Genomic DNA, 16,553 nt, shown 5'->3' on the forward strand with positions numbered 1-16,553 from the left:
CCGTCAACTTATTTCTAAAATAAATGACATAGCAGTAGGTTGTTTTGTTTGATTTAAAGTCTGTTTGGTAGTGAATTTAGAAAGTTTTTTTCAGCGTTTCAAATTTTTTATCAAAAGAGTTATTTTCAAGTATAAGGAAGATTAAAAATATTTTTTAAAACCACTGTCAAACAAACTCTTATTAAGGTTATGTGTGTCCTTCCAAACTTATATAATTGTTGATTTCTCTCTACTCAACGTGAGACTATTTCTTATTTAGTTATTTAGTTTTATTTTTAATTGAAGTAACTCTCTTTCCAAGCTCTTTTCTTCCTATCAACCAACTCAAGTTTTGCCCATATGTACATGGCTAATTGGAAGGAAAAATATTTGAGAAATCATGTTGATTTGAGAATTTTTTTTTATTAGAGCTAAGGTAGAAACATTGTGATTAATGAATATATTGTCAACTACATTCCAATTTTTTTAGTGGATGTCTCACAACCTTCATAGAACTAAAGCAACACTATGGTTTAGAGTAGGCTTTTGGGATTAGGTGGCAAATAGTATGAGATTAGGAAACTTTTAAGGCACTATATGATAATAAAATGTTTTCATTTGAATAATTTTTTTTTTAAAAAGGTGGTGAAGTTGGAATTGGTTGAAAATAGCTTAAGATGATTGATGATTATTAGAGTAATCTATAAGTCCTCTCACAAAAGATTAGTTTGAAAAGAAGGCTATTGATTGATCTAGTTTGAAAAGAAGGTAATTGATTGATATCTTGATAGAAAGTAATACTTCTTTTAGGACAACATGCAATTAATTGATCCTTGCTTAGATAGTCAATTTGCCGTTGTGACTCACAACCTAATGGACTTGTACTCTAATATGGATTTTTAGACATTTAAACTAATCTAGTACATCAATAATATGATAAGACATAGATTATGGATTACATTGAGGCCACCTAACTCTTGAAAATAATCTCACTAAATCCTAATCTAAAGCTCATCTTAACCATTAGGAACATAATCTACTATACTTTTATTATTATCATTATTTGATCGGATTTAGAACAGAGGGATTTAGTTATTATATTCAAGGAACTTATTTTTCTCAAGCATGTTATGATTGTTATTATTTAGTTCCTTGATCTTATTTGCCAAATCAAAATTTTGAGATTCAATTGAATCCAATTTACCATTCATATCACCTTTTTCGATGACTTAATATAAGGTTTTTCTTTTTGTTAATCATTTTGTCAAATTTAACATTCCCACATTTAATTTTGTAACTCTCTTGATATATTAAACTCTACGCATCTTGCAGAACATCAAATTCCTCTTACTCTTCATCATAGAATTGACTTTATTTTTATGTTTTGTTTGATGTAGTTAAGGAGGCAATAAATATGATAAAGTTAGGGTTATTATCACTTTTAATTATAAGAATCATATGATTCATTTCCATTCAACTCAAAATAACTTTTTAAGTCATTTTCACAACTTTTTTTTTATTCTTTTTGGATTTTGGGCGGTCAAAAGTAATGTGTCTTTTCCCACCATAATTAAAGCATTCTACTTAATTTGACTTAGATAAGCTTTTTTTCTTTGTTTTCGTTCCTAGAGATATTATTTTTATTTTCTTTGAGTCTTTTTCATTATTTTCCATTTTCTCAAGTTTCAAGTAAATCTTAATATCTTTTGCAAACATGAAGATTTTGGAGTTCAATCTCATCTTTAAACTCAACTTTTCCACTTTTAGCTTTAGACTCTACCTTTTCTCACAATAATTCACAATGTCACTCACTTCAATGTGAAATTAAGAAATTTTCTCACCTTCGTTCACTCTAATTTTTTCAAATCGGGTAGTCAACCTTTGTAATTTTGATAACTTTGTAGTAGAAGTGTCTTCATGGGTTACAACTAAGATATCTTAGGCTTCTTTGGTGTATTTACATATTGATATCCTTTTAAATTCATCAAGAATCATATACCTTGGAATTGACTTTACTATCTTCATTGTCAAGCTTATCATGCTCTTTGTTAGGCATAGTTTTACCCTTAAATCTTCCATTAATTCCTGTCCATAGATATTCTAGTTTGTTCCAAATATGCTTTCATTGCATTTTTAGAAAAGAATCATGTTAGACTTTTATGTGGGATAGTTGTTTTTATATGTATTAAAAAAACATAAGATAATTAATGGAAGTTCTAACTCCTTATAGTTTCGTGACTAAAAGAATCAATTAAAATTAATGTTTTAATATTTTAAGCTACTCTAATGCCACTTTTGAGTTTGTTCTTTATTATGAAATGATCTATAGCATGATCAATAAATAGTCAGCCAACATGTATCCCATGTTTAATTATTTTTATTAATTTCAATAATTCAATTAAGAACATCATAAATTTATCAATCGTACAATAATATTGGATAAATTGGAGAAACCATCTATAGAATCTTCCAAAAGCTTTGAAGATGTAAAGAACTACAAGTTAAACATTTATAAAATCCACTATATATAAAGGTATTTAGTTTTACCTAACCCATAAGCACTTACGTGCAAGGATCTTATACTAATCAACACCTACCCACAAGGGTCCCATACGAGTTAAGGCTTATAATTTTTTTTTCACATGTTTGATGTAGCACCTCATGCTTCTTAGTTTACCACCTCAACCCTATGTTAAGAGTAATGAATTGATACACCATGTCTTTCTTCTTAAAGGACTTCTAAGAAGGTTCTTACAAGATCTTAGAAGTTTAAGTAGTAGGACAAAGTAATAATTATCAATTCATGTGGATAGTTTTCAATATATCATATTAGGATTTTATATCAAAATTTAGGATCGGTATTCAAAGAAGGATCTTATAATGTAATTATCAAAAGTTGTATTTATAAACATAAAAGTCATGTCAAAAAAACTAAATGAAAAACTAAACATTCAAACATCTTGTAGAGGGGTGTTTAAACTCTGTGGATATTTAACATCTTCAGAGGATGTTTGGACACTCCTTAAAGAATGTTTGATACATTTCTCCATATTTCTAATTTTGTTACTTATATCTTAATATATCTAAGACATAATGTCTCAAATTAATTTGACTTTCAAGCACCTTGAAGTTGACTATAACGAGTAAACCCTCAAAATGTATAATGTTCTAGATTCAACGCAATAATGAAATAAAATTATCAACCTAATATAATTCATCAATAGTACCATAAATGAATGACTCATAGATTTGTGAAAAACATAGATGGTCACTTTATAAGGCATTGATCTCTCATTTTCATAGAGTAACTATTATCATGGATGGACTTGTTTGTAGTCATCTAATAAATTTGGGTCTTAATATACTGTTTTATAAAATCTTGGAATGCAATTAGGGTATTGGAGTAGGATATGCTAGCGGTTTGTTGGCATCAATTAAATCATTAGATGGAAAGTTAGTATATGCATTTCCTAGGAATGGGTATGGTTTAGTGCATATTCTTGTCTTGGATCTATCCATAAATACTTTAAAAAGGTTTTGGCATGAGATTAGATATAAGAGAGTTTATTGAAACTTATTACTTTGATTATGCATGGATTAAATTAATTGGTGATTCTTGCATTAGATAAGTTTGTAATTTTGTAAGGTTTGGCTTAGAAACTTCAACAAATTGTTTTCTCTTACAAAATAAATTAAATATTTTAAGTCCTATTTTACATATACAGATCATCGAAAATATTACTAAGATTAGAAAACTTACCTAATTTGGGTTATATAAATTATCTTCAATATCAAACTTTGTCATCCCTAATTTTGATTTTAATTATAATAACTTCTTGAAGAGATGACTTCAAACTTTGATATTTACATTGAAGATATATTTTTTCTGTGGCTTAAAAAAAAATTAAAAAATTTGTTTGATAAAGTGGATAAAATATCTCAATGTCTTGACCAATGGTATGGGGTTAATTTATCAAAAGTGCTTGGAAGCTGGAATTGCTATTAGGGCAAATGGATGTGCTTGATTAAAGAGTCAAAACAATGATGGGGTTCATCCCTTTTGTAGATTTCCCCATAGGTTTTGTGCTGCAGCTAGTTGTATCCTCCATTGATGGATTTCTATTTTTAGCAAGATTGAAGTTAATATTTGTAGGCCCTCATCACCAAAAGTTCTTTCATGATTCAATAATGCCTTCAACCCCGCAAATCTCTACTATTATTTTCCATTAAGTGTAGGCACACCAAACAGTCAAACACTATCTTAGATTAATATAACTTTCCCATTATTATAGTACACATGATACTCTATATTTGTTTTTTCTTTGGCCCAAGGAGCCTGTGGGTACCCACCCCTCTCAAAAGGATGCCAATCAACCCACATAAAGGGTTTAGACTCCAATTGGTAGCCTTGCACATTGGAGGCACCATAATATTTGAGTATAGAGAGACTTTAAATTGACTTTCTAATAAGGGTTACCAAATAACAAATGGAAAATTTTAGGCCATTGATTTGGTATCACACCGAGTGTATATCACTAAATTAAAATTATTGAAGAAAGATAAGGAAATTAGGTACAGACGTAAGTATAACAAGATCAGACTATTATAATCTTTTTGTTTTTGGAGTGTAAGAAAAATCAAGATAATCGTAAAAAAAAAAAAATAATGGGTTGAAGCTTGGCTTTTTGGAGATTGGTGGAGGAAAAGATTAGGTAATACCTAAGTAACATAAAGGCAACAAATCATCTCACACTAGAATGCCTATTAGGCCATTACTGATCTTGATCTTTTTAGTGGGGCACACTTACATTTATAGTGGGGAGACTATAGCCATGTGGTTTAGGGATTTAAGGATAAGGGCGCCTTCATTGGGTTGTGAAGTTGCATATCGTAAGGGATTATAATTAACTTTCAACCCCACCCAACCTTGCTAATGAACACTTTAATCAAAGTTTTTTTGAGTGGATGTACATGTTAATCATATTTTAATCAAACACCCATCATTACTCTCTAAAAAGAAAAATTAAACCCCACTCTTTATTGAAGAAAAGTTTGTACAAGTGAGATGGGCGTGGTGGTTGATGTGGATGCCATTGTACGATCAATAGGTTCTTGTGTTATGTTTTTAGTTAAAGGGAATCCAAAAAAATTCTCAAGCCCTTAATAATTGGTCCTATGCATTGCTTTGTTTTAATATCTTTGTTAAATGTATGCAGCTGGTACTTGCAGACAGGAGTCCTTGGATATTCTCATCACCTTTGGCGCCATTGTTTGACTGCCCAATGATATTAAAAATGGTTTTAGATTTGCATACAAATCAAGGGATCTATTGGGCCATATAGGGACATTTGCTTCATATGAGTACATATAACTTTTGTCATTGTCTTCATTAGTTCATTTTCTACATGCCTTAAACTCTAATGTTTGAGGTTGGTAATATTTATTAGAAATAAAAATAATTATTATTATCATCACAAAAAGTACTAAAACCATGAAATCCCGGTGTTGATGTATTATCAAGTTATGAGATCTATGAAAGCTGGGAGATTTCTCTTAACTAATTAACTCTCATCAAGATTTAGATTCCCTTTTTTTCGTATAACATAATTGAGTTTCGTTATCATTTTTAATTTCTAAATATATAAGTAGACTTGGGATTTTTATCAGAGCCTTCGTAAATAAGATTTTAGGGTTATGATAGTCAAATAAAGTTTTTCTTGGTAATATTAGACAACTTCATGCAAAATCCTTCTTTCAAATGATTTTACTTGGGAAGGATACAAGAAGCATTCATCAATGACATAAAGCTTTGTCCAAAAGGAGAAATAATTTATGTACTTTCTTAGGTGATAGAGAGAGAAGGTAATACTTGAGAGGGAGAGGGATAGGGAAAAGTAGTGTCAAAATAGAATGACACTATTATGTATTAAGTGAAGAAGTCTACCTAATCTTGTCAACTTGTCTTGAACTTGGAATTTCCCTGTCATTTGGTGGCTTCCAATGCCTTGATTTTGACATGTATATATTCACCAGTCCACACACATTTTTCTTTCCCTACTAAACCTCATAATATGATTATGAAATTTTTGATAGTTTACATCATTCCTAGGGTTTCCCTAGGCTTCAAATTGTCCAACTTGGCCCCACAAACAAATTCAATAAGGGGGAGGCCAAAGTGAATCATTCAGAAGACAGATTTATCTCACAAAGTCTATAGAGAATTGAATATTGGCAGGTTGGTTGTCAAGGAACAATGATTTAAATGACTTTGTCATTCATATATTTCTTAAGCTTATAGAAATGGCACTTGATGTCTGTTTCTTTTGAATAATGCTGGTGGTCCTATGTTGTTTTGCCAAGACCCAGTTGCCAGTGTTTATTATTGAGGCAATGAAGTACTTGAAGATTGCAGAAGCATTGCCAGCTAAGTTTTTCTGTACTTGTAGAGTGTTTTATATGATATATATATATAATATGAACAAGTCCACATTCTGAACACTGGCCCCTAACAGGGTGGCTTCTGGGTCAAAATGCCACAGCAAATGTACCCAACAACAGAATATATATTGCTGAAATTTGTTGGCCGTAGGGCTGTCTCACTTGTGATTTTTTTTTTTTCTTTTTTTTTTTTGGCCACACCCCCATTCTTTTAGGAAAGGGGTGATACATTTATGCCCACCATGGTTTTGTTGACTTTAAGACCTGCTTTCTGTACAGGTGAAGGCTATCCAAGTTGCTTGGTTTTAGACTTTTAGTAGGGGCGTCTATTAGGCCTTTGTGTTCTTCGTTGCTAAGTCTATGCTCCCGGCCTTATAATTGTTTGAGCCACAGAGCCCAGGCCCAGCCCTATGGCTACATTGGGGGCTTTAGTGCTACTTTCATATTCTTGAAGTTGGGTGAGGTGAAGGCGTGTTAGGGACAAACCTAACAGCTAGGCTAAACCTTTTCAGGAGTGATTTGTATAGAAGTTAGAAACACTTGGTCGGAGAAATTAAATTTTCGATAATTTTTTTTTTAAATTTAGAGAATTATTTAAAGTGATTCTTGTACCATTACTTTCATAAGTCATTCTTCAAAAAGTCATTTTTTTTTTCCAAACACTATTGAGCACTAGTTTAGTTTATTTCTAAACATTAAGAATGTATACGTGAGTGGTTTTAAAATATATTTATAATACTTTTAACTTGAATGATAAAAATTTTTAAGTATTAAAAATATTAAAAACGCTTCATAGAATTACTATCAAACAGACTCTAAAAGTACGTTTAAAAGTGTTTTTATTTGAAGTATCTTTAATTAAAAATGCGTTTGACAATAATTTTAAGAAATATTTTTAATATTTCTAATACTTATTAGATATAATAGAAATACTTCATATAATTACTACTAAACGCACTCTAAGGTCTTTCTTTATAATTGTTTTTGACAAAAATACTTGTAAAGCACTTGTCTAAGAATTACTACAAATAATTTTTCAACTTTTTAAAAACGTTTTTCAAATTTTACCAAACACTTTACTTTTTTCCAAAAACACTTTTTATGCCAAGTGGTTTTTAAAAATATTATCAATTAAACTTTAAGAATACTTATATATTTCCACTTGAAATATTTTAAGTGTTTGAAGGAGATAAACTTTAAGAATACTTAAATTTTACCCATCAATTATTTTTCCAAAAAGCACTACAAGTGGTTTTTGAACGTGCAATTTTTTAATTTTTTTTTCAAATACCTTATTTTTCTCTAAAAGCACTTTTTATGTTACAAATGTTTTTTAAAAAACATTATCAAACCAACTCTATGATTTTTCGTAAAAGCATTTCTAAGGGAAGTACTACTTAAAAAAAACATTATAAATTAGACACACTTTACTCATAATCACTTCCAAACATGACCTTCATCTTTGTTTATTAACAAATCTAATTATAATAAATTATTAGGCACTAAGCGTTAAATTCCTAGCCGGGCTATTGACAGCCCGAACCCCGCCTAACCTGAACTCACTGGACCTATCTACTTGCCTAAACTATACCTATGTATCAGCATGAAACAGGGCTTATAGAGTGTGATCCAAGGAACTTTAAAAGACGAAACTAAAAGACCTACTCTTAATTCTGAAAGGGAACCAAGGTGGAAAGATCTAAATTTTTGGACAGCATAGGTTGAGGTTATATCCTTCAGCCTAGGCTTAGTTCTTGCTCAGAATCCCACAAAACATTTTGAAGACTCATCATATTATGTTTGAAGTTTCTACATACTCACTGAGCTATTCAACCAGAAGGACAGCAAAAGATTTTGGTTGCCAGCCTCCTGTTGGATCTTCAGTCCTTGTTGAGCTGAAACGAAGACAAAGTAGAAACATTTTGGCATGAAATTCAGTACCTTCTTGAGTGTTGGGCTTCTTCTATATATCACTCACATGAAGATGTTTAGCAGCATCAGAAAATATGTAAGGCCACACTGTAATAAATGTCCAATTTATTCCTCCATCATATATATACAATGAGAAAAGTGAAACATACTGCAAAACCCAGACAAGCATGAAGGAGAATCATTACAGTTACTGCACCAAAACATCACATGGAGAAGCAAACCGAAGAAAAACAATTGATTAAGACAAGAACAAATGAACAAAGTAAACCGATATATGTGTTTTTTTTTCCCCTCAAAGGATGTCTTTACATAAAACTTTGTTAATTATACATGAAATCCAGATCCAGATCAAGAGGCATATATGGTCAAGGATTTTTCTGATAAATGAACACTGTGCCATATGAATGGTAAAGATAGCTACTGGAGTCCCCTACCTCAAAAATGGTTACTTGAACAGGATCCGGATCAAACAGACTATATGTGATTCCTATCAGTTCACAATCTTCAGAAACATATGAGCCCAAATAAGCTTTCACTACCAAACACAGGGTACTGAGCAAGCAAGCATTACTTTCCCCAGAGATGTGCCTTGCAAAGAAACTAGCTGTTTCCATTCACTACCTTTCAAATGATGACAAAGAATTAGTTATCTTTTTCCAAATCTCAAGCACTTGTTGTGTTTGCCTTCTGTTATACTTGGAGCATGAGGAAGACTTTTGGGAGGTTTTGTGACAGTGTGTTTCTCCATTGCATTTATGAACTTGCGCAAGTGTTTAATGTACTCGGGATAAGTTTCAAGGTTGCAATGGCCCCCACCCTTGACCCACAATGGGTCATATTTTTCCTTGGCAAGTTCCCACAAGCGCTTCCCATGGGACCAATCAACAATGTCATCATTTGTTCCCTGCAAATGATTCATTATCAACAACAGCTAGAGTGGATAAATCAAACAAGAATCAAAAGGGGCGTGGCCCAAAAAATTAAACATCATTCATTCACATTGCAGGCATTGATAGGTGTTGATACAAAAAAGCATTCTAAGAAATAAATTAGAACCCTATTGCAATTCTTGTCTTTGGAGCACAAGGAAATTGATTCTTTGAACAAAAACTAGTTCTTTTATACAATCATATTGAAGGGATATGAATCTTATTTTCATACTGAGACATGTTTTCCAGGACATAAGCTGTATATGCACACCTATTCATTTTGTGTCATGCTTCACTTCTATATTAACGACCACGAAACACAAGAACTTGGGAATTTCTGCAAGCATTTTCTGGAGTACCAACTAGACTAGTAAACAGAAGAAACCCAAAAACATGTGCACTGGAATCAAAGTAATGGCCAACTACCTGGCAACCAACCAGAGAGAAATACAGATAAGATAAAGCCCAAGTTACTAATATTCTAGTGCCTATGCAAATGGCAACTAAGAGTCGCCAGCAGAAGTTAGGATCCAACTCAGCAGAGACCAAGATTCTTGGTGGGATCAGTGATCAGTTTTTTGAGGTCCACAGTGACTTAAAAAGGAAAGATCCAATGTTTCTGTAAGAAGAGGCATGTATAAGAAGGTCACTACCCAACTTCAATTAATTTTTGCGAATGGCGATCTAGCTGACTTAAAACCATGTTTTCATAATTGGTTTTGATTCAATAAACAGATGCTAATGCAGTTACAACATTTCCTAGCAACACATGCATGTATGTCACAATAACCAATCACTTATTTTTCACTAGAGCCACTGGCCACTAACCTAGACTTTGAATTTTCTGGAGTCCAATTTACTTTATTTAATCCTTCTAAACACCGATTACAACAAATGAGTTACCGAGTGAAAAATTGCGTAATTAGTATTGGTCTCTGTTAGAAGCTTCCATCCATGAGGCAACACTTCGATTTTAATGACTTCCTTATAAGATCAACAAATATCTTTTATAATTAAAGGGATCATGAATTATTTAGGATTTTTCCAGTTCCTTCTACAAGTAGAAATCTATACATCAGCTCCAAACTTTTCTTTTTGGTTTTAATCTCCTTAATAGACTTGCTTAATAGGTCTCAATGGGCGTGTTAATGTATCAGTTCATCATATTCACAGGGAAATTTTTTTTCAAATTCCCCCAGACAGTCAACATGTAAGAAAATCAAGCAAATCCAAGGTCTTCATAGGTAATCACTATGAAACTGTGGTTGAGCTAGCGACTAGGCCGCCAAATAATTAACATTATAATTAATATTTATTAAGATAGAGTCATGCAGTATTACTAGTGTAGAACAACCAATTTTCCTAAAAGCTTAAGCTTGTAGAATTTGGGTCAACAATGTAAATCATATTCTTTAACACCCTCCCTCACATAGTGTCCATACCCGCACATGCAGATAGACACAAGCTCATACGCAAACACCCATAGTCAGCCTCTTTTGAGGGCCGAACACATGACCTTCTATCAAATTAAGCTTTGATACCATGTTAAACAACCAATTTTCCTAAAAGCTTAAGCTTGTAGGATTTGCACTCACAATATATACCATGCACTCCAACACCCTTCCTCACACGTAGCCTCTTTTTGTGCTTACCTGTGGGTTTAATAAAGTAGGAAAATAAATTTTTTGCAGTGAGCACTGAACACATGGCCTCTAGTGAAACGAGGCTCTAAAACCATATTAAACAACTAATTTTTCTAAAAGCTTAAGCTTGTAGGATTGAGGCTCACAATATATATCATGTACTCCAACAATTAGTAAGGCCAGTTACTAGATTAATTTGTTTCATTACCTCAACTTGGCCTCAGATGAGGCTGGGCTTGGCTCAAACTATGGTGATCAGAGTTAACTTAGGGTCTAGAGAATCCTAAATCATCAGGAAAATGACAGAAAAGAATGTTTGCAGAAAGTATGTCTAAATTAGCCAATTGATATGAAAAATAAGAAATGAAATCATGACAATATTCTTCACACAGAAATCCAGATGCAGGTGTCTTGGCGAATCCAAGATTTAGCCAGTCTGAGCTAAACTTTAGAAGGGTGACCTTTTTTATCATCAAATCAATCAGAATGATAAGGTGGATCATAAAAACTTATGGTGAAATACAAAAATATTATTGGATTCAAGTGGCTAGCAGATTCAAATGTACATGGAGCTGTCCTTCAGTCAGCCATTTGCTGCAAAATTCTTTAATCAGTCAGAAAAACTTTTAAGAATCTTTCAAAAGGGAACAAAAGAAGGATGTAAATCAGACACTAGGAATTTGAGGCCATCACTTAGTAGCCTGGTGGTTGAGTGGGTGAATCATCAAACAGGGTCAGCATTAAAAGGTTGAGCATGCGAGTTGGATAGGTAAAAAATTCACTCAACCATGATAATTTTTATGATTTGATCCACTGAATAAGATTCAAGAACGGTCAGGCCCAAACATCTGTTTGATGCTCTCATGGATATGTAAACTTAGTGAATATAATGGACAGGAGGATACTAGAGAGAAGTTAAACCAGAAGATACTGTAGGCAAATGGAGAAGGAAAAGAGCCCAGCATTGACAGTAATTAGGCACAGCCATAGTGAAATTTGGTTAAGGTTTAATACTAATATGAATGATTCAATTCTTCTACTCTTTTACAAGTGAAGTGAAGCTAAAAGGTAGCATATGCATGTTCTTTTTCACCTGCAACACCGTCATTGATTACAAATATCTAATAGACAGGAATGATGTTAAGTGTCCAGAGAAAAAGACAGCCAAAAAAATCGTCCAGGTGATACTATGAAGCAAAAATTCATAAAAGGAACAAAGAATACATTACAGTACATAAGAATCCTTCTCCTCATCACATGATTATAACACTTTTATGCTAATCTATATCATTGAATTGAAAGATAGATACAGGAATAAAATCAAAACAAAAAAGATCAAAAGATAAAAGAAGCCGGCTTCAAGAGCCACTCAATTTAATTGTATGAAAATTCTGACTACTCATGGAAAATCAAATAATGAATAAACCTATGAGATTAATTTTCAAGTTCTATAGGAACTTAAGCAGCTGATGGTTTTAGGGAAATGGGAACAGAAATTGCTCACACCGATCAATTGGTAGATTGCAGTAACTAAATCAATATGATATACGTTGATCAGTTCAGATGCTAGGTTTGACACTTGAAAATGTTCCCATTGTGGTTTAAGGTTAGTATTTGACTGTTTAAGATAACTCTCTCTGAGTCCTCCATAGTTTCCATATGCTCCATATACAGAAAACAAGAAAACAGAACCCTGTCTACACATCTGAACATGCAAGGTTGTCTAACAGTACCTTGTATCTGTTTCCTAGGGAAACACTCATGTGCTGATAAACAATAGCATAACCGGTTCATGGAAGCAGGATTCTACAATATATAAGTTTTTAACCAAGGAAGTCCATGTTGCAAACAAATAGGTTTCTCATAAACAAAAGGGTCAGAACAAATTCTAGGCTTTATGTATGTAACTCACAGTATGCATGAGCACAGTACAGTCCTAAAACAACATTGAGGAATATAACATATCTCAGAAAAGGGAAAGAAAATGAAAATTTTGAAAGAAACTCAAAATTCTAAAAGAAATGTGCTACAGGTGAAACCAACATGTAATGAGCATAAGAAATTCTGTCACCATACAATATGATGCAGTCAAGCGAACATTGGAAAAGATTTGGGAAAATGTGTTTTTCTGTTTGAAGATTTGATATTGTTACATATATGTTCATTAACAGAAATACACACGAATATCCCATGTGGAGAAAATAAGAAAACTATGAAATTATGCATTTTCAAATTTCCAAAAAAAGGGAAAAAGAAGAAGAAGAAGAAGAGAACAATCTAGTTCAGATTCCAGAAAAAGCATTTTGAAATTGAACCAAACTAAAAATGGATCTAACTATAAGACTAAAGGATTTTGGCTCTAATATTAATCAAAGGACTTGGGGGTGTAATATAGATTATGTAGAACACTTAAAAACAAATAGATAAACACGATAAATCATTGTTCACATCTCAAGGATTTGAGACTAACCATTTGGCATTTGAAGAAAGAACAGAACTAATGATGACTTCAAGGCTATGAACAGGACTACAGGAGGACTTAAAGAAGTGATATAACTAACCATCCAACAATGACAGGTAGATATCTCAATCTATCAATTGGCTGTAAGCCCCACAGATAAAATATATATATATATATATATATATATAAAACTACAGATGTTAAAAGAAATTCAGCTGCAAAAAAGGGGAACTCACATGTATTACAAGAACTGGGCAGTTGACTTGCCGTATTTTGTCTATATTCTGAAAATATCACACAGGAAATCCTCAATTCAAAAAACCAAGAAACTAAAGGATGTAATAAAAGAAGAGACCCAAGCCAAGTTGAACTTACTTTGAAAATATCAAACCAAAATGTCATCTTTACAGGATACAAGACTCGTATGCCTGAAAGGATGGCACTATGAAGAACAACACCTCTCAACTTTGGTGACCGAGAAGCCAAGTGTAATGTGGGTCCACTTCCAACAGATTGGCCATACAAAATCACATCCTCTTGCTTAAGTCCATATTCTCTCTTCAAACAATTGTATACAGCTTCTATGTCATAGTATGTGTTGAACTCAGATGGCTATCAAAATTATTGCATAACCACATCAATCTACGAGAAACGTATGTAGAAAAAGGACAGTATAAAATATCAACACTAAGACCATTTTCTATCGTCCATTTCTTTCTTTTTTTAAAAAAAAAATTCTTTAATCATTTAAAGATAAATTCCAACCAGATTTTCCAAGCAACAAAACAATCAAACTTTTATCAACTTCAAATGCAAATTAGTTTCATAGATTTTTACCTTACCAGTGGAAGCCCCATATCCAGAATAATCATAGCTGCAGTACAGCAAAACAACTTCAGTGAATAAAAAAGAATGGTTCTTAAACCAAGAAAACAGAATTAACCCAGCTCAAAAACATTGTCAGTGATTGAAAAAGAAAATGAAATGAATACAAATTCCAAATAGGTATTGACCATCTGGTAAAAAAAAAAAGTGTGGTCTCATGATATTCATCCGCTAAAACATCAAGGCACAACATTAAAAAAAAAAAATCAAGCAGGTTGTTTAAATGCATCTAACCAAAAATCTACCAGTTGATTTAAATAAAACCCATCAGACCCAAAATTGCCAAAATTAACATGAAGCCATAAAGGCCTTATTGTTTATTTATTTATTTATTTATTTCTCTCTTTGGCTATTTTTGGTTCCCGGAAAGTATTTTCTCATGTTTGGTTTTCCCATGAAAAATACAAAAAATAAAAAATAAAAAAATCCTAATAGATTTAAAATTCCTCAAAAATTTATATATTTTAAAATTAGTTAATATAAGTGAAATGAGTTTAAAGAGACTTACAAAAATAATTTTTTATTTTTCTTCGCTTCCTCTATATTTTTTCCCCCAAGTTTCATGCCAAGCAAAACAAAGATGAGACAATCATCAAACTATTATTAAATCAATGATGAGTAAACAAGAACTTAACATAACTGGCTTCAAAAGATTGGCCTTTCCATCAATAGAACTTATATATATAAGTAAAATTGTTTCCATAAATGTAAGAAATAGAACAACAAAAACAGAATATATATCCCAACAAAAGAATCCAAATAGAAGATAATCCATAACGGACATAAATGAAATCTATAAGGTTGTCGAAAAATTCAGAAAAAGAAAAATACAAACCAAGCAAATATATATCTAACAACTAGTTTGAAAAAAGAAAAAGTATTTAAATTATTCCAACAACAGGCCAAAAAACCAAAGCAAAGCTTAGGAAAAACATAATCAGGACCCCATAACACATAAAATTCAGAAACACACCAACGAAAATAAAAAAATAGGAATTCAACCAATCCCAAAAACATAAAAAAAGAACAAAAAAAAAAAAAAAAAAAACCATCTCAAACACCCTAGTAAGCATTGAGAAATCAGAATCACAAACTCCATGAGGACCACAGAGGATGAAAAAAACAAACAGCATCAAAACAAAGGAACCAGAAATACATTGAAGGAGAAAAAGTACCTCATGATGTTGACACGGAGGTGAGCTCTGAGCTCAATGAATAGCTCCTGCATCTGACCCAGGTCAGCAGCGTTGCCATGGGAGTACAAAATCGTGAATCTGGCAAAAGGGTGTCTCCAGAAGGTGGCTACAATCTTGCTTCCACCCTTGGTATCAAGCAAATGAACATCCACGTTCTTGTCTGCGGTGAGCCCGGAGAACACCAGCCTCCCATCTTCCTCTCTGATCACATCGTACGTTGGTGGGTCTGGTGGAAAAAACGCGAATTTCGCAGCAACATTCGACGTTACATTGCCCATTTAAGCAAACCCAGTTCAACACTCTACGCAAACGCCACACAATCAATGAGGGTTCAGGCCATCAATGATATTTTCCTGCGTTTTCTCAGAGAAAATTATAATACCGGGAAAACGAGAAGATTTTATTTTATTTTATTATTTTCTTTTTTTTTAATTGAAAAAAATAATAAAAAAATAAAAAAAAAAAGGTTGGAGGTATGCTGTGGCAGAGGCAATCCAAGAATACAAGTGGCGGCAGAGGAAATTAAAGTGGAAAAGGGGGCTTGTGGCAGAAATTGGATCCGATCTAAGCGGGTGAGCTGGAACTGCTGGAGACAAACAAAAGTCACCATGCCCCCCCCCCCCCCCCACCCTTTCCTCTAATTTTTTTTATATATATATAAATTAAATTTTTTTCCTTTTTATATTACATGAAATGTCTGTTTTACCCTTTAAGTCCAATAACGATAAATGTTGTAGACTGGATTGAAAATGAAATGAATAAAAAAAATGATGGGTAAATTCATGGAAAACATCTACCAAGAATTTTAATTTGGAGGGAAAAAAAAAAAGGTAGTTAGGATTTTAAGAAGAGAGGGCAAAAATGGGAAAAAGAAGGAGGATGAGTGGGGGCCATTATATTAATAGGGGTGTCCCCTTGAAGCAAAACAGGATGGGGTTTGTCAAAATCAGTGGTCCTAGAATTATTAAATAATTGGAAGACAAATAATGTGGGTAAGTAAAAGGGGCGGATAAGGGAGATTGGTGAATTTAGGATATTGGGGGGAGGTTGAGATGGAGGGCTGAGATTCGGTCAAAGGCTGCTGGCGCTA

General features: G+C 32.7%; 1 protein-coding gene across 1 annotated transcript; it reads right to left on the bottom strand.

Moving 5' to 3' along the window:
- Window positions 1-8,439: 8,439 nt before the first annotated feature.
- LOC117925725 (alpha/beta hydrolase domain-containing protein 17B-like) lies at window positions 8,440-15,882 on the bottom strand. The gene is made up of 5 exons (XM_034844813.1): window positions 15,443-15,882; window positions 14,220-14,256; window positions 13,758-13,994; window positions 13,619-13,666; window positions 8,440-9,253 (listed from the first exon to the last, which is right to left on the bottom strand). The coding sequence occupies exons 1-5, from the start codon at window positions 15,739-15,741 to the stop codon at window positions 8,996-8,998; spliced, it is 879 nt and encodes a 292-aa protein (XP_034700704.1). The 5' UTR covers window positions 15,742-15,882; the 3' UTR covers window positions 8,440-8,995.
- Between the last annotated feature and the right edge of the window lie 671 nt (window positions 15,883-16,553).

This window comes from Vitis riparia, chromosome 11 (assembly GCF_004353265.1).
Source record: "Vitis riparia cultivar Riparia Gloire de Montpellier isolate 1030 chromosome 11, EGFV_Vit.rip_1.0, whole genome shotgun sequence".
Taxonomy (NCBI): domain Eukaryota; kingdom Viridiplantae; phylum Streptophyta; class Magnoliopsida; order Vitales; family Vitaceae; genus Vitis; species Vitis riparia.

What these genes read in the sequence shown, in the direction of transcription:
- LOC117925725 (XM_034844813.1), bottom strand. Translation starts at nt 15,741, where the DNA reads ATGGGCAATGTAACGTCGAATGTTGCTGCGAAATTCGCGTTTTTTCCA. An exon ending in ATGGGGCTTCCACTGGTAAG is followed by an intron (nt 13,995 to 14,219) that starts GTAAAAATCTAT and finishes TAATTTTGATAG; the next exon opens with CCATCTGAGTTCAACACATA. An exon ending in GCCCAGTTCTTGTAATACAT is followed by an intron (nt 9,254 to 13,618) that starts GTGAGTTCCCCT and finishes AATCATTTGCAG; the next exon opens with GGAACAAATGATGACATTGT.